This window comes from Enhydra lutris, unplaced genomic scaffold, assembly GCF_002288905.1.
Source record: "Enhydra lutris kenyoni isolate GAN:26980312 unplaced genomic scaffold, ASM228890v2 scaffoldscaffold21, whole genome shotgun sequence".
NCBI classification, from domain to species: domain Eukaryota; kingdom Metazoa; phylum Chordata; class Mammalia; order Carnivora; family Mustelidae; genus Enhydra; species Enhydra lutris.
This window is the reverse complement of record NW_019154105.1, coordinates 136,911-156,018: the sequence shown is the minus strand read 5'-3', so window position 1 is coordinate 156,018 and position 19,108 is coordinate 136,911. Positions and strand designations below refer to the sequence as shown.

General features: G+C 39.6%; 1 protein-coding gene across 12 annotated transcripts in view; it reads right to left on the bottom strand.

Moving 5' to 3' along the window:
• The window catches only part of LOC111149354 (helicase, POLQ like), a 45,999-nt gene that overhangs the window by 26,138 nt on the left and 753 nt on the right, over nt 1-19,108 (bottom strand). For 4 of the 12 annotated variants that reach the window (XR_002640760.1, XM_022506350.1, XM_022506352.1 and 1 more), the window contains exons 2-10: nt 18,076-18,769; nt 13,532-13,710; nt 12,755-12,955; nt 12,255-12,327; nt 10,181-10,278; nt 8,784-8,882; nt 7,167-7,312; nt 3,044-3,283; nt 301-442 (exon numbers count right to left, since the gene is read on the bottom strand). Coding sequence is in view for 10 of the 12 variants with exons in the window: in XM_022506350.1 (XP_022362058.1) it covers nt 301-442; nt 3,044-3,283; nt 7,167-7,312; nt 8,784-8,882; nt 10,181-10,278; nt 12,255-12,327; nt 12,755-12,955; nt 13,532-13,710; nt 18,076-18,769 (1,872 nt within the window). In the remaining 2 variants the exon portion in view is untranslated. The other 8 variants (XM_022506351.1, XM_022506354.1, XM_022506356.1 and 5 more) reach the window with 8 other exon arrangements.

Sequence of the window (19,108 nt, the reverse complement as noted above, 5' to 3'; positions counted from 1 at the left end):
TTTGCATAGATCTTGTGGAAACAGGGGGTGTTAAGGCCATAAAGAGAAACAAATAAGAATTTAGCAGGTGTTCTCACGAAAATGGAAGAACGATAAATAAGGAAAATACTTTTCACTGCTTGCCTGAACTACAAAAGTATTCAAACTATTCTTTGTCATTCCTAATCATAGAGGAGAAAGAAACATTATTGAAAGAAATATTAATAACTAATTTTTAAAAGATGATATCATAAAAGGGCTAGACCGAAGACCAAAAAAAAAAAAAAAGATAAAACAACAAACCAACAGCCAGACGATTACCTGTTGCCTGTCTTTTTCTTGCAGTATAAGGATACTCTCCCCAACAGAATCTATTCCAGCACGGCCGGCTCTGCCAATCATCTGCTTATACTGACTCCTCTTTAAAAATTCCTTCGCAACATAGGGAGCTCTTAAAATAACTCTATGGAATTGATAATATTAATTAAAAGTGATACTCCTTCTATAATACTGCCTATTTTTTTAATTCTTAGTTTCATTATATGGTGATATTAAATTGAATGACATGTTAACTCAAAGTAAGTCACTGCCATTTAACCAGAACCGGTGACGTCCTAGAGTCTTCAGGTACAGTATCAGTAATTCTAACAAAATTCTTGGTAACAACGTTCTTTATTACTTCACTTTAATTTTTACGAAGGGGCTAAGTGAAGCACAGACAAACTAAGTGGTTCACCTCAACACACAAAACTAGTAACTACCAGGACATGCTTTGAATGTGCTGGCTGGCCTACAGAGCTGGACTATTACTAGAGCAACAGCCTCCAAAGACTGATTCTACACCCCATAAATGAAAAATAGGATCATGCATCACCAACATATGCATATTTATTAATTTATGTTACTGTCAACTATGTAACATTGCAGGTTTCGACTGTTTTTGACCCACAAATATGGTAATTTCAATTCTGCTAACGTAGTTGGAAGCCTGTAGCCAGCTTTCCTGTTCAGAAGTGAGAGACCTATGTCACCTATCTGCTAATCAGCCTACTCCTTTACGAACCTCAGTAGACAGCCAAGGTTACAAACACCTGGAGAAAACTAAGGGCATAAAGAAGAGGCAGAATACACAGAACATCTGACAGAAACAGGGACAGAAAGAACCTTAAAAAACTTTAATTGGGGGGTGCCGGGTGGATCAGTCAGTTAAGTGTCTGACTTCAGTTCAGGTCACGATCTCAGGGTCATGGGATTGAGCCCCGCACTGGGCGCTGCGCTCCACATGGAGTCTGCTTGTTCCTCTCCTTCTGCCCCGCCCCCCACTCATGCTCTATCAAAAAATAAATAAATAAAATCTTAAAAAAAATAAAAAGAATTATTCAAGGATGGCAAAATAAAAAGTAAATCATAGAAGGAAGACATGGGATATAAGAGGCAGCAGTAAGCAACAAAACAAGTATAATTTACAGGAAGGTTTAAATAATTACGGACTATAAGATGAAATGCAATTAAAAATCTGGCACTAAAACTCCAGATAGCTGCAACATACATGAGGCACTACAGGAGAATACACAAGGAATAAGACTACGGTTATGTTCCGGAGGGGAAACAGTCATTGATTAATCCTAAAATGGCAGAAAAGCATGTTTGATTACAGCTGTTACAATTAAGAGTAACAACTGGGATAAGAGAAATAAGATATCTAACTTCCTTTTTCATTCTCCAATTGTCTGAAAAATGGAAAATTTAAACTGACAGATGAAAATAAAAGAGTGAAGAAAGATATACTCTGCAAGGAAAACGTAATCCTAGTGTTCAAAGTGAAAACACTCAGTGAGAAAAACAAGGACCAATTATATTGATAAAAAGCATGATTCAGCAGTAAGATCGTTGAAATGAACCTGTGTATACCTAAACAGTTTTGAAATACAAAGCAAAAACTTCCAGAAATGCAAAAAGGAGAAAGGCAACTCCATAGTAACAGTGGGAGACTAACACAATCCCTGAGATGGACAGATCGAAGAATCACAGATAGTAAGAAGATCAAGGGAGCTGATCACACAGATAACTGTGATCTCATGGAGCTGTATAAACTGTGTATCCAACAGAAAATACATATGTTTTTTAATGTGGATGATTTTTAAAAATCACCCAAGCTTTTGAAAAAATGTCACAAATTTTAAAGTCAAATTTTTAAATAAAAATTATAAAGAGCAGACATCAGTTATACAAGCCCATAACTTGGGTAATAACTGAAAAGATGGTCAAAGTTCTACTCTGGAAAAGATACTAGACCAGAAGTCTTTATGGATGAGTTTTCTAAGCTCAAGGAAATACCTATGTTAAATAAACTCGGATCATAAAAAATGGTAGAGCTTGCTGTTTGCAACTAGAAAAATAAACCCTAACGTCGAACCAGATAGGGAGAACCCCAAAGAAGTAATTCTAATACCAGGAAATCTACTGGTTACTTTTCATTAAAATATTAAAGGAAACAAATGAGGGGCACGTGGGCAGCGCAGTTGGTTAGGCAGCAGACTCTCGGTTTTGGCTCAGGTCCTGATCTCAGGGTCATGAGACGGAGTTCCGCATTGGGCTCAGTGTTGAGTGAAGAGTCTGCTTGAGTGTCTCCCTCCCCCTCCCCCGACTCTCAAATAAATGAATAAATCTTAAAACATAAATAAATAAACTGAAGGAAACAAACCAAACTATCAATTCAGCAAATGATGAAAAAACGTCTGATAAATTCTCATCCACTCCTGAGAAGGAATAAAACAACAAAAACTCCTGGCAAAGGGCGCCTGCGGGGCTCAGTAGGTTAAAGCCTCTGCCTCTGGCTCAGGTCATGATCTCAGGGTCCTGGAATCGAGTCCTGTATCGGGCTCTCTGCTCAGCGGGGAGCCTGCTTCCCCCCACCCTCTGCCTCTGCCTGCCTCTCTGCCTACTTGTGATCTCTCTCTCTGTCAAATAAATAATTAAAATCTTAAAAAGAAAAAAAAAACAAAACACACTCCTAGCTAGCTAAGAATTAAAAAGTTTTGAGCCTGGCCAATGGCTACCTTACCTTCGAGCTGGTAGATTCACACCTGCTGCCAGGGTGGACGTGCAGGTGAAAAGGCACAGAGCTCCCGTGGAATATGCCTCCTCCAAGAGCCGCCTTTCGTCGCTCGTTAAACCGCTGTGGTGGTAAGCAACACCAAAGGGGATGGTGCGCTTTAAGACGGGGCACAAGTTGCCACCGCTGATACTCTTCAAGTTCTTAATCACCTCATATTTTTCTTTCTCCCTGTGTTTCAGATACTCCCTAGGGAAAAAGATCTGTTAGAAATATAAACCCTCGACCTTAGAGTGACAACCTGCCCACTGTTTTAATTTTAGTAGATACATGTAAACATTCTTTATTAAAAATACGTTACTTTCATGAATCTCAGTATACAAAATGTTCTTAGAATTTGATTCTGATTTCATTAACTATTGGGCATTCTCTCAACCTCTTTGTGGATCACAGAACTCTATGAAAATCTGATTGACTCTAAGGAAGGAAAAAAAACACAATATAAACATAACACTTTGCTTATAAATTCATGGACTTCCTGACGTTCATTCTTATACTGCCTATGAATCCATGGATGCTAGGGTTGGAGACCTCCTGTAGATGTTACCATTATTTTTTTCACTAGAATATACATTTTTATTGATGATTATTATAGAATTTTTAAAAAATTCCAAGTCATAAATGTTCTTCTCTCAAGATGGAAACCTACTTACAATCAAATCACATGTATTAATGTAAAACACAGACTGTCTAAACACTAGTATTTTAGAACCGTCAGTCATATCCCACAACGTCTCTGCATTTAAAAGCACCTATTAAAGTTCCTTTTAGAAAAGAGAGAAAGGACTGAAAGAGTAAGTGCAACGAATAACTCACTCACTTCGAATACCAGCCACCAAAAGACACAGTCTACGATGCGCGCTCTGTTTCAGGGTGCTTCGTGGAAATAAGGGAGAGCCCTGGCTCTCTTACTCTGATGTTACCCACAGGAGGCCAGTGATGTCACAGGAAGACGAGAAACAGGGTGCAAGGAACACAAGAAGAACAAAGAAGAACTGGGAAGAGCGTGGTCAGGAGTCGTGGACATGGCAATGAGAAGTGACGGCTGAGGAGGGAGCAGCAAACTCTGTTACCACTTCCCAGTCAGTGTGTGGGGTCATGAAAGGGATGTACACGACGAACTCCTCTCAAGAAATTACGTCCTACGTGGGGTGAAAATATGGATGATCACCACATAACGTTAGAGAATGGAGACACTACTGATAGCTGACCGGTAAGCCGTGGTTACGCGGCGAAGGGGTCACGGCAGAAGCAGAGGTCTGAGCTGGCTCTGGAAGAGGGCGTGTCAGAGAGGTGCAGGTGAAGGGGCAGGGGAGCACCCTTTCCTGGCAGAAGGGGAAGCATGATCGAAGGCACAGACACAACAAGTTCAGAGCACAGACAAAGAGAGTCGTCCGGGGGAGCTGCGAGGGGAATGCGGGGTAAAGCAGTAAGGGTGCACAAGTGAGCTGGACCCCAGCCTGAATTCTACACTGAGAGAGCACAGTGGTATCATTCTGGGGGAGATTGTTAGGGAAACTGATATGACTAGAGCTTTGGCAGTTGTCGGCAAATGGTGTTTAAAAGTCATTCTTTTTTTTTTTTCCAAAAGATTTTATTTATTTATTTGACAGAGAGAGATCACAAGTAGGCAGAGAGAGAGGGGGGAAGCAGGCGCCCCGCAGAGCAGAGAGCTCGATGTGGGGCTCCATCCCACGACCCTGGAATCATGACCTGAGCCGAAGACAGACTTAACCCACTGAGCCACCCAGGTGCCCCTACTTGATACTTTCTTAAAGAAATAGGACTTAATACTTTCTGAAGGAAAATTTCCTCTAAAATCTATTTTGCATATTACTTGCTGCTTTCATAAGCTGAATATTCCAAGTATAGTTTAGCACCCTTTTTTATGGCTATCGATTAAGAAATGGTGAATCATGTTTTACTCATACTATTTAATACTATTCTGTAATTCACATGTAGCTGAAGTAAAATCCTGAGCTAAATGGCTTCTGACCCAAACCACGTCTGTAAAGCATGATTTCTTGAGCGTCCTGGGATGTCCACTGTATCCTGTAGGCGTCCTGGGATGTCCTCCTTATTGTGAGTGGTGTGCGAAGCTGTTGCAGAAAAGCTGCCTGAGCAGTGGAACAGGCGCTGTGTCTGCTTAAGTGCAAAGACTGAAACAGATTTTTCCCAAGTGACTTTCTCAATCGCAAGGAAAATTATCATCTTTTTTATAGTTGTCACTACCTTTGACTTCTAAGTCAAGAATGACTTTTAGGGGCGCCTGAGTGGCTCAGTGGGTTAAAGCCTCTGCCTTCGGCTCAGGTCATGATCCAGGGTCCTGGGATTGAGTCCCGCATCAGGCTCTCTGCTCAGCGGGGAGCCTGCTTCCCTTCCTCTCTCTCTGCCTGCCTCTCCCCTACTTGTGATCTGTCTGCCAAATAAATAAATAAAATCTAAAAAAAAAAAAAGAAAGTATCAAGTATTGGGGTGCCTGGGTGGCACAGTCTGTAGAGCATCTGACTCCTGATTTAGGCTCAGGTCATTCAGGGTCATGTGACTAAGCCCTGTGTAGGGGCTGCACTCAGTGGGGAGTCTGCTTGAGATTCCTTCCCTCTGCCCCTGCGCCGGCTCGGGCACACTCTCTGATAAATAAATAAATCTTAAAAGAAAAAAAAAGTATCCATTACAATTTGTTAACTAAGGGTCCTGGAAAACCAGATGTTTAAGTGCTTCACTGTTAAATATCAACATTTAGGATCCAAGTAAACTATTACCATCAACAAGCAAAATAATTCAAGGGTATAACTAATAAAGTGCAAGTCTTCCAGTCAAATGTTAGTCTCTAAATCTCCACATCACTTAGCCAGTGCCAAAATTCCCTTAGTCTATGAAAACAAATGACTTACTGAGACCACCTCAATGACAATTTAATTTCCTTACGTTTCTATAATCAACATCATCATTGTAAAGGCAGACTATTAGTTACCAAAATGGAAAACTCCTTGACTCTATCCCAAACATCTAGATCTTTGTGCTGGTCAATAAATTTAACTCTATCAGACCAATCCATGACAGCAGGACTGGAAGGGGAGATGGGAGCTGCCTAAATTAGAATCCAGGGTAATAATGGTCCATGGTAATACAGCACTGGTTAGGGGGCCAAAAAGAAGTCTGAAAAATCCGATGAAACTACACACGGCACGAAGGTACAGAAAAAAACTCAACTGTTCACACTCAAGGTCACTTTACACTTATCTCTATGAATATAACAGAGCCAATATTAAAATACTATCAAATTACAAACTAATGAATTACTTAATTACCTAAGAAATTCAATTTAAATGTCCACGTAAGTGTGAAGTTTACTAAGAAAACAGAAGCAACAGTACTTAATTACAGAGAAGGTTAAACTGAACTATGATTCGTGGGGCACCTGGGTGGCTTAGTCACTGAAGCCTCTGCCTCAGGTCACTGTCTCAAGGTGCTGGGATTGAGCCCCTAGTCGGGTTCCCTGCTCAGCGGAGAGTCTGCTTCTCTCTCTCCCTTTGCACCCCGCCCCCCGTGCTGCTCTCTCTCTCTCTCTCTCTGCTTCTGTCTCTCTCAAATAAATCAGTAAAATCTTTGAAACAGACGATGACTCATATCTGCAGTGATTAGTGACTGATCCTCTGCCACAGCCAGTTCCTGACCTTGGCTGGATACTGAACCTGCCCGGAAAGTTCTATAAAATAATGACACCTGGGTCCCGCCCGCAGAGAGTCTGATTTGTCTGGGATATAACCTGGGCCCTGGATTTTTAAAAGCCCTTGAGAGGATTCATTTGCAGTCAAGATTGAGAATCACTGATCTAAGTCATTACACTGGTCAGCATTCCCTCTCACGTAGTCTTGGAATTTTTCTTTGGCTATTTCACAGACATGAATTTCACGGTTACACTTTCTTCAGGGTTAGGGCCCTTAGAATCTAGTACAGCAACTTAATGTAACATTCTACAAGAAATAATAAGTGCTTGTTGAATAAACAGAATACACAGCATGGAAACCACAATAAAATACAACAGAATATTTTTTGAAGATTAACATACTTGCTTAAAAATTTGCATATCATTTCTGCTACGTTTTCACAGTTCTTCTTAGTGGGACAAAAAACTAAGCAGGAATAATTGGGAACGACTTCTGTCACCAATGCTAGCAAGTGATCGGGATCCATCTTCTTCAGAGTATCAGAATACTGTACAATGAGATGTAGGAACAAGGTAGTTAGTTAGCAACCATGAAAACCTGTCATTTACCAGAGTGCTCTGTGATTTTGAACTTCTCATTTAATAAATCTGATCATTTAAAAGAAAAGATGAAACCCAGATGAAACATCAAAATGTTAAGTCCCACTTTTAGGTCATTAAGGTTTTGTTAGGTGTATTTGGTTTTAAATTAAAGAAGTGAAAATAGCAAATGTTATTAATAACCCCACTGCATGTTCATCTCTATCAGAGCAAAGCAAAGAAGTCCACAGAGAGAAACTCAGATTGGTCCTAAGAACAGCCAAAGGACCACATAAACAAGATATACTTTTACTATTACTAATAGTTTTCAAAAACATAGATTCAATCATACTACAGTATAAATTTTCAGAAATAAAAAATGTATTTGTCAAGCAGACACATGGAACCCAACATATGGAAAAATACAAAAATACAAAATTATTTAACAATACAGTATTAAAAACACAAAATTACGTAAAAATCTCACTTCCGGGGCGCCTGGGTGGCTCCGTGGGTTAAGTCTCTGCCTTAGGCTCAGGTCATGATCTCAGGGTCCTGGGACTGAGGCCCACATCTGGCTCTCTGCTCAGTGGGGGCCTGCTTCCCCCTCCCCTGCCTGCCTCTCTGTCTGCTCGTGATCTCGCTCTATGAAATAAATATATAAATAAATCTTTAAAAAATTTTTTTAAATTTAAAAAATCTTACTTTCTTCAACTTTATTGGAAACCAACATACAGATTTAGAATAATACACCTTTACAGAATTCTAAAAATATTGTAAAATCCCTTTCTCCCCTTTTTAATATCCTTAATACAAGTCACAGAACATTAACACAGCAGACATTAACATTCTGGTACCCAGTATCTGAACTACATAACCCACAAAAATTTCTTCTCGTTTTGTACTTATTGCTGAATGAATGAACATTTAAGGGGGAGGTCTGCAGATTTTCTTGGTTCATGGAGCTCCAGGGCCAAAAGAAATACCTAACAGCTTTGTTTCTTAGGTATTTAGGTACATACAACTTAAGTATGTGTTTCCTCACAATTCAGTAGCCGTTTGAATAAATAATATGCATCAGTTGAATGAAGAAAATATTGTCTCATTCTTAACCATAACAGCCCACTGACAGGATGTGCGCACAGCTGGGCACTGCACAGTCTTTCAGATCTTAGAATCAGATTGGAAACGGCTACTCTTTTTCTATCCCACACTGATTTCACATGGTATTTGTTTACAGTGACTGCAAAAAACAAACCAATTCACTAAGACCTGATATCATAGAAAGGAACACAGTGTGATCTGATGTCCAAGCTGGAAACTACCTTGAACCAGTAGTTTGTAGGGTGTGCAATAGATGTCAGGCACCAGCTGCTTCTCGTAAATATCTCTTAGGGCACCAAGGGTAGGAACCTCATATTCAAGGGTTATCAATGTTACCTGACAATTAAGGAGACGTGAAAAAGTCATGCCGTTCTCAGCTCTGCCGTCAACCTCATATATGGCATCGTTTATTTTCAAATATTCTTTTAATTCAACCTTGGATTGGAAAGACATTTGCAATTAATACCACATACAAATTCCTCTTTCCAGAGTTTTAAATCTTATTAAATGTTCTAAAAATGGACAACTACAGAAAAACTGTAGCTTTTCTAAGGTATGTAAAACATGCTTCAATGTAAAAGTTTTTTCTTTACCACTTCTTTAACTTTCTTTTTCCCTTTCAATCAAAGTGGAGATTATTATCCTTGAAAAAAATACTTTTGAACAGGCACTGTCTAAAAGGAAAGCAGACACTTCTGTATTTGTCACAAGAAGAATAAGTCAATGTTCACATTCTTGTGTTATTCCTCAGATCTAAAATTTTCTGTCTTATCAGTCATGAGTTTTAATTGTAAATATCACATTATTTTTAATTTAAGTATTTGTAGACAAAAAAAATCTTCTTAAAGATTTTATTCATTTGAGAAAGAGAGAGAGAGAGAGAGAGAGAGTGTGCGTGAGCAGTGGGGAGGGGCAGAGCTGGAGGAGAAGCAAACTCCCCGCTGAGCAGGGAGCCCGATGCTGGCTGAGCCTAAGGCAGATAGTCACCCAAATGAGCCACCCAGGCGCCCTATAAAAAATGTTTATAAATACAGTTCATTGCATTTTTAAAAGAAGTCAGCAAGTATCTGCTGAAAATTCTCTTTGGTGCAAATGCAAAAACATCCAATTTCAAATTAAAATTTGGTGATTCTCATAATTACTTTCTGAAAAGCTATCTGGACACTGACCATGCATGCACACTAGTACCGCAGACAGAGTATATGTTCATTATAAGCTACTTTCAGAGAACTGTGAATTATATTTATTTACTTTAAGTCTTTTGGGAATACCATTACTAGGGAGTTTAAATTAAATCCACGTGACATTTTAACTTATTAAAAGAGCATTGTTAACTACCAGAAGCATAAATATCTGAAAACATCTTAACTTTCAAGATAAACGGTTTTATGTGCTAATAACTCAAAACATGACTGAATTTTGACCAAATGAAAAAAATTTACCTTACAGAATTAAGAAGTGGGAAAACAGAATGATCTGGAAAATTTCACTCAGTGAGTATTCATTGAAGGGCCATGGGCCAAAGCATTGTTCCAGGTGCTACAGACACAATAGTGACCTGAGCCACAATCCCTAACCCCGGAGTTTATATTCTCTATACACAAACTCTTATTAGCGTATAGCCACGGTCGGGGGAATTATGCCCCTTCCCTACTCTCTGGTTCGTTTCCTCTTTTCTTTCTGAGTGAGATGATAGGTAACAAATCCATACAGTGCAAACCTTAGGTACATACTGGTCTAAACTGACTGGTGTAATATTCCGCTTGAAGAAACTCTTGTAGATCTTCAACATTGTTCAGTGTTGCACTCATGCCAATAATCTGAGTTGTTTCTAAAAAAAATCCAAAGGAGCGAGGAAAATGTGTTACTTGGTGTAACATAATAGTAAGTTAGTAACCTTTCTGGGTTCAGGACTCTTCCTGAGTGATCTGGGAAAAGGAGGGAGTGACTAGGAGGTAAGAAAAATACAAAGATATTGGCAGAGTATTATTCTGGCAAAGACTGAAAACTTGCAGTGACCTGAAAGTTACTATTTGGAATTCTATAGAATTTCACACTTGGCAGAAAGTCCCATCTTCAACAAGACTTCTAAGCAACAATAATGAGTATGAAATACGCTTGTTGCTGGCTCTCTGGACCACTGCCATGAAGAGCTAGGACATGTGCCACAGGTGTGCCTAAAGGCAGAGGTACAGCGTAGGATGCAGGGCTGAATGGGTCCTGAACACTTGCCAAATAAAGCCCTTAATGGGATCTTGCTATCAGGTTGTCAACTTCTTTTTCTTTTTAAACCAAGGTGGAGTAAAACTCATGAAACTACATGTCCTCTTGGGCAGTATGAAATGGCTGCCTTCCACAGGAGAGCAGTTCAGTAGGCAGGACCTATTACTATCATCCATTTTTTAAAAAAATGCTTTATTATGGCGGTATAGCTGACATGCAGTGTTGTATTAGTTTCAGGTGTATAACACGGTGATTCCACAATGCTGGACATGACACGCTATTCACCGCGATAAGTACAGCTACCATCTGTCATCATACACCATTATTACAATATTACTGACCAGTACCCTAGGCTGTACTTCCCAACCTCGTGACTTATTTTATAACTCTAAGTTTGTACCTCTTACTCCCCCTCACAAATCTTGCCCATTTCACTATCATCTATTTTGATGCATAAGGAAACAGAGGCCCAGTTGCGAGACCTTGCTCAAGGTCACATATGCAGTTAAAAGTAGTCAGGATTTTAGTCCAGCTGGAGCCCGTCCTCAGCCATCACGCTATGCTATCTGTCATGGTAACACACGATCCCCACAGAGAGAGTGCTTCAGCGCTCAAAGGAAAGGAAATTGATAAACAATCAAATGCTGAAGGAAAATAAGACAAGGACCGTCAGTGTGCACTGGATTTGACAAACAGGCAACGCTTCTCCTCTTTTCCTCTGCTTTTTATTTTTCCACAGAATTTGTCACCATTTGACACACTGTATGTTTTCTTGTTTATCTGCTTATTGTCTGCTCACTTTCACTAAAATACAGGTCTGATGAAGGCAGGGTTATTTTTTTGTGTGTTACGCACTGCTACATCCTTAGCACTAAGAACAGTGCCCGGCACAAAGTAGGTACTCAGTAATTTTTTTTTAATGAATCATTATAAAGTGCCACGACCCGTCTAGATACCATTGCTATCAAAATTTTAAAAATAATTTTAATATTTGACCCTTATAACTTTTCCATAAATAAACTATTGCAATATATAACTTAGTAAGTTATTGCAATAGTGTATCTATAAATAGGAAAGAAGACATTCAGAACAAATATCGAAAGACCATCCGATGTTGCAAAGAGCTCTTCGAGTGACTACCTGCATTCACTGCTCTCCTGGTCTGACCAGGGTGAGACTGATGGAGGCGGCAGCAACAATCGCGTATTGAGTGCTCCGTGCTAAGCAAGTGCTGACTGCTTTACACTAACTCATACGATCCCCCAGCAATCCCCCAAGGTGGTACCATTATCCCCATTTAGCAGATGAATAGAGAGGTTGAGTCACATGCCTACACATGCACAGCTGGTAAGTGGAGGATAACATGGGATGTCCAGATGTTAATCTCCTTCATATTCACGGCTCTGCTCATCTACCCATTTTTCCAACCAAAATTTCTAAATTTGCTTTAGAAATAAAAATCCAAAGAAGGAAGCTTAAGTATCTTACCCAAGGGTACCTCGTCTAGCTAGTGATAAAACTAAGTCTTTCATAGGCCTCCTGAGGATAAATCAGTTAGGGACCACATTTGAAAAAAATACTTACTGCTAGTGTAGAGAATTTTTGCTAGGGTCATTTCCAGGATAGCCCCACGGCTCCCTTCACCAATCATGTGCAACTTCGAGATTTAAAAACAGAAGGGAGGAAGAAAAGTAAATTTGCATATAATGCCTATATAGAACATGCATGTATTTATATGAAATGAAGTAATCTTTGCTTTATAACTCTTAAGCATTTTGGATATAGCAACCAGAATACATATGCACTGTATCACTGATATTTTGGTTAATGAGGTTTGGGGGCAACATCCTGACATATCTAGAATTCATAAATACCATTATAAAATTGAATACATACAGACATTTATTCACTCTTCAAAAAACACTTGACACAAAACTGAATTTAAGATTACCAAGCATGCATGAAATGTATTCATCTGTATAGTCTATCTATTAAAACAAGTTACTTATTTTCATAGAGGTACTAAGGAGATACTAATGTTAGTATAATAAAAATGTTGATAAATTATAAAAACAGTTACCAACCTCATCTACAACAACCAGACCCAGACTGCCAATCCTTCCAGTTTCAATCAAGGAGTTTACCAGACTATGTCCTTTTTCGATAGTGGCAATATATAGAGATTTTTTTTCCCTTCTTTTAATTGGAGGAAATTTTCCTTTGCTTCCAGCATATTCTTCAACAAAGAAGCCCAGTTCTATACCAAAACTTGACAAACCTGAAATCTAGAATATTAGTTAAAATAAACATACAAAAAAATCAGATAATTAAGAACTCAATTACCAAGTGCTCACGTTGATTTTTTAAAAAATCTGAAATACTATATAATACCAATGAGTGAGATGTCACAGATAAGACATCTATATCTAAGAAATGTCATAATTAGTATGTGTGGCTCTTTGCAAAAGGAATGTAACTTTTAAACTACATAATCGATGTGGAAATAAATTTCAACTGTCTCCTTGGATGTAAAAAACAAAACAAAACAAAAAAAACCCCAGAATAATTCACTTACTTTGATAATAATTGGTTACTTTCTGCTTGAAAAGGCAGGCTGAATATCAATATATTAAATATCAGTATTAAAATGGAATTTAATCTGCCAGTTTAGAAAAAAGAATAAAATTCTTGTTGTAATTAGTATTAGAAGTGATTTTTGGTAGGTCCTACACTTGCTTTTGCACATCCTAAGAATATCCTCTACCTCTTCTCAGTCAATGAAAAGTTGTTACATTTATGCTACTTTTTATATTTTAATGTGAAAATGTCAGCAAATGCTGTTTGTTAAAAAACAGTCACACCTTTTCTTGGACAATTGCCACATATGGTAGGATCATTAGAACATCTCTTCGCCGGCAAAGCAGTTCTTGCAGCATTAAAATTTCCGCCACAAGGGTTTTTCCACCACTCGTTGGCAAGGAATAGATTAAGTTTTTTCTTTCTTGCACAGAATTCAATGTTAAGCAAGTATGTTGCCATTCTGTGGAGTTAAAAAAAAAAAAAAAAGGCATTTTTTCCCCTCCTGCAATTCAGTCTCAAGAAAGTTTCCTAAGAAGGAAAACTCAAATCCCACTCTGTAGATCCATCTTCTCATAACGGTAAGTATAATTATACATACATCAACATTAATTGTAAGCATCCCCAGTGCACCGTGGACACAGCCAGTTAGAGTCTAATTCTAATTCAAGTCTGGGTAGCACAGTGGGTCACTAAGTCATCTATTTGCCAGATGCGCACTTAGGTCTAAGATTCCAACAGTGGCCTGGGACATGATCTGAGACATGAGAGGAGCTAAAGGACAGTAGGAGGATCTGTGTGAATGTTTAGGCTTTCCTCTTTAGTTCTGCAAGGAGATCATGTAAGCTTCCTCTCCTCTTCTACACAAACATCCTAGAGAAAAAGGGGGAGGAGGAAAAGAACATCTATGAGGTTTTATACACACTAAGAAAGACTATTCATTCACCTGGCTCTTGTGGGGAGCTGAACTCTGGTCTGAATGCCATTTTGAAGTGTTAAGAATATTTAAAACATAAAAGGCTAGGATTGGGTGCCTGGCTGGCTCAGTCGACAGAGCATGTGACTACTGATTTCAGGGTTGTAAGATCTCTACACATTGGGTATAGAGATGACTTAAAAATAAAATCTTTATTTATTTATTTATTTTGAAGATTTTGTTTATTTATTTGAGAGAGAGAGAGAGAGAGAGAGCGCACAAGCAGGGAGGGGGAGGGAGAAGCAGACTCCCCGCTGAGCTGGGAGCCCAATATGGGGCTTGATCACAGGATCTTGAGATTATGACCTGAGCCCAAGGTAGATGCTTAACCATCTGAGCCACCCAAAATGGCTTTTATTTTTATACCCCCAAAATACAAATCTTTAAAATACAAAAGACTAAGATTATTAACTGGCCCATCTAGGAATTCCACAATTTAGCAAGGTGGAATTCATAAAAAGGAAACCAGACCCAAAACATAGTGTGAAATCTACAGAGTAGTTACTCTGTAGGCTAATCTGACAATGTGGATCATCGAAAGTCTTCAAAACGTACATTAGTATTTCATCACTAGAAAAACGGGCAAAAGATAGGATGACATTTCACAGCAGAGAGAAATATACGAAAAGATGCTCCACTGTTACTTACTGGGTTGGCAAAATAAAGACACAAAGTACAAGTAACTACTACCACCAAAAAACACAAAAGCTTCACACATGGAAAATCCAGAGCTGACTTGATTGGGGACAAACAGACATTCTTAGGGTGGTCAATGAGAGCATAAAGTACTATAATCTTTTTTTTTTTTTTTTTTTACTACAATCTTTTTAGAATGCCAACAGTATTGAAAATAAAACTGCACACCGTCTTTGAGCTAGCAGTATTACTTCTAGGTCTCTACACCTACAGAAATAAAAGCAAGGACATAGAAAAATTATGTGCAAGAATGTTCATCACAGCAGTGTTTGTATGTAACAAAGAGCCGTGGGGTAAAAGTTGAATGAATTATTGCACAATTGTATCATTCTTTGCAGCCTGAAAACAGGTGGTTGACTGCTCAATGTACAGTTAAGTAAAAGATCATAAATGTGAATTGGATTGTATAAACCCAATTATGCACAGATATTAGAAACAAATATATAATAGAAAAGTTGGATTTGAATGTATTATGTTTTCCAAAAAAATTAAATTTAAAAAAATGACTAATAGGATGTATTACAATGGTATTAAAAACAGTTATGTCTGCGGGACACCTGGGTGGCTCAGTTGGTTAAGTGGCTTGCTTCTGCTCAGATCATGATCCCAGGGTCCTGGGATCTAGTCCCACATCTGGCTGCTTGCTCAGCGGGGAGCCTGCTTCTCCCTCTGCCTCTGCCTGCCTGCTCGCTCGCGTGAGCTCTCTCTCTAACAAATAAAAAAAAAAAAACTAAAAAAAAAAAATAAGCCAACAACTAAAAAGTTACGTCTGAATGACAGCCAAGTGACATTAATTTCTTATATTTTGGTGATTCCCAAATATTTGCAAATGACTTTTTTCATTTTAAATATTTCAAAAATACTTAAGTTTAATATTTAATATTTATATATTAAAAATATTTCAGACTGGTATCATCCATTAGCTATGGAACTTCAGAGGTCTGTAAGAAAATACAACTTGAGGGGCGCCTGGGTGGCTCAGTGGGTTAAAGCCTCTGCCTTCGGCTCAGGTCATGATCCCGGGGTCCTAGGATTGAGCCCCCACATGGGGCTCTGTGCTCAGCGGGGAGCCTGTTTCTCCCTCTCTCTCTGCCTGTCTCTCTGCCTGCTTGTGATCTCTGTCAAATAAATAAAATCTTAAAAAAAAAAAAAGAAAAAATACAACTTGACCATTTCTGCATTTTATCCAACTCTAATTTTTAAAGACTACAATGACCAAAATAGCAAATATTTGGTAATATCACTTATCTTCACACATTAAAAAAAGATACTGATTCTGAACATTTATATAAAACACATTAACCATGCAACTCTATAATAAAAAGGCAAAAGTAACAGTATAAGACTGAGGTTCTCAAGCTCAGTGGTTCTCAAACTTCTGGCACATCAGAATCCCCTGGAGGGCTCGTTAAAACCAACTGGCAGGTCACAACCCGTGATTCAGGAGGCCTAGAGTGGAGCCTGAAAACGCCTATTTCAACAAGTTTCAGGGGATGCTGATGCTGGGGTCCAGGAACTATACTTTGAGAACGACTGCTTTAGCGCAATCAAAGGTGGCACACACACTTGTGCTTTAAATTGGTCATGTCATCAAGCCAGATTTATAAGTAAAAAGAGATTTAAAGACCTGTTATTTACTGAAGTTCTTACTTAGAAGCTGCCAATATAGTTAGTCATTACCACAGTTTAATTTGGCATGTCCTTGATGCAGGACGTAACTTACAAAACAGTCATTATTGGTATTATCATTCCTTTTTAAGAGATCAGGAACTGAGACTCAGAGTGCAAAAGCTGTGTTTCAGTGGCAGGGCCTGAGTTCCTAACTAGCTGACGACCTCCAGCAGTTGAGAACCGACCAGAGTGTACCAGGCACAGCGCTAGTTCTCTAAGAAAAAGCTGAGCTGGACAGAGCCCTGACCTCAGGGTACTCAGTCTGGGAGGAGATGCAGCTTAAACAAAGAACAAGGTACTAGGAGAAAAGCAGATGGAAGAAAGTTAACACCTACTTCAAGGGCAATACACACCTTTAGCTCCTTAACTGCAAAGCTCACAATTCAGAATTTATTAGACTCTTGTAGTCTTACATTACTTTGTTTCCTTTAGTTCTACTTCTCCACCCGCTTGTCTTGTCCCCGAGATGAGAACCATGTTTTCACATGGTTCCTAAGGCACTACCACAGGAGTTTCGGAAATACTGATGAAGTATCTAACGGGTCAACAGGCTCATCTTTGAGGGTGCCAGCAACCGTCCCTTCTTTGTCTAAAATGACACATAGCGAAGATATATGCAAGGACCCAGGATTTTTGAGAAACAGTACAATATATGTTGTTACTAATACTATCTCTTGCACTTAATTCTTAACTTCTGCTACCTTTAAAGATGTTTAGTTTTAATCAATGGTATCACTAACATTGACATTTTCACTCAAGCCATGAATAGTCAAAGGAAATTCCAAGTTTTTGTACAGAAGACAGAATCAGCCAAAGACACACCAGCTAAGAAAACTGAGAAGCAGCTAGACAGAGAAAAAACCAGGAGCAGAATGTCAGAAAGTCAAGAAACAGGTGTTTCAAGGGTCTGGTCAATTGTGTCATGTAAGCTACTGAGAAGTCAGGCAAGTGAGAACTGAAAGTATCAATGGATTTAAGACACCCTCGTCCTTGCATCTTATTTTTTTTTTTTTAAGATTTTATTTATTTGACAGAGATCACAAGTAGGCAGAGAGGCAGGCAGAGAGAGAGAGAGAGAGAGAGAGGAGGAAGCAGGCTCCCTGCTGAGCAGGGAGCCCCATGCAGGGCTCGATCCCAGGACCCTGGGACCATGACCTGAGCTGAAGGCAGAGGCTTTAACCCACTGAGCCACCCAGGTGCCCCTTGTCCTTGCATCTTAAGTGAGAGCACAGAACCCAAAGTGGGCTGGGAATTATTTGAGGTGAGGAAAGGGAGACAGCAACGATAATAGATTTGAGAAATGTGACCATGAAAGGAAGCAAAGAGGTTCAGTAGCAGGCTGTTAGGGATGGAAGGTTGAGAGGACCGATATTTTTATTTCTTAAGATGAGATATAGAACCACAGAAGCATCTGATTTCTATTGACTTGCACTAGCATTATGGTAATAATGGTAAATTTTTTTCATTTCAGCAAAAAGCATTTACCATATAATTTTTCAATTCCCTTGAACTGAACATAAAGGTCTCTCACTTTGCCAGGTAATGAATAAAAAGGACCAAGGTCATCTGATGATGACTCAATTGTTTTCTTAGCAACACTAATTTCTTCAGATAGGAGAGTCTCTTTGAGCTGTTTAGTTTTGGAAAACACTGGTGTTTGGGCCCTGGCATTTCCAGTCATGACACTTTTTAGATGTTCTTTAAGACTTTTTCTCCTATTTTCTTCTGAACCACTTCTGACTTTTGAAGAGGAATCACCAGTTTGCTGGTGCTGTTCTATGCTATTCGGGGGTAATTCCTCATTCAGAGTCTTGAGAGAGGATGCATTCCAATCCCTCTCTTCAGTACACTGGCTGCCCAAATCATCTGCAGAGTTCTGCACATTTTCAAAGTATAACACTTGTGAAGAAGGTACGTCATCCAAAATGCCAAGTTCAGCAGAGACATCTTCACGCTTGCTCGGGTTCCTCACGGGCTCATCCGTTTCCGATTCCGCGAAGCTGCCTACAGCAGTGGCGCCGCTTTCCCAAGGAAGACCTTCGGTGCTAAGCCCTGCGGCACGTTTTCCACGTTCAGAAACTTGCATATATTGTTGTTCCACGTCGTCAACTTGAGCTAAAAAAGAATTTTCAGCAAAGTTGTCATAGTCCCCGAACATGTCCTCTTCACTGTCATTATTCTGGAAAGAAAACGAGAAGATCTACGGTCAGTTCTGGCTTCGTTAAGGACAGACGTTCCAGCCTGGAGCTATCCAGGCACATAATTACCTAAACCCAAGTCGGCTACGGAACGGATGTCACCGTCTCCGTTGCAAAGATGAAGACGCGCAGGGCCAGAGCGTGGACGTGGTCTGCGCCAGCGGCGGTCCCGGGGTGCGGGGTGCTGGGGCGCGCTGCCGGCTGCCAGGACGCAGCGAGACCCGCAGACCCCCGCGGGAACGCCCGCCGCCGCACCGCGCTCCGCAGACCCGCACACACGGAAACCGGCGGGCGACGGGACCGCGCCGAGGAGACTGTTC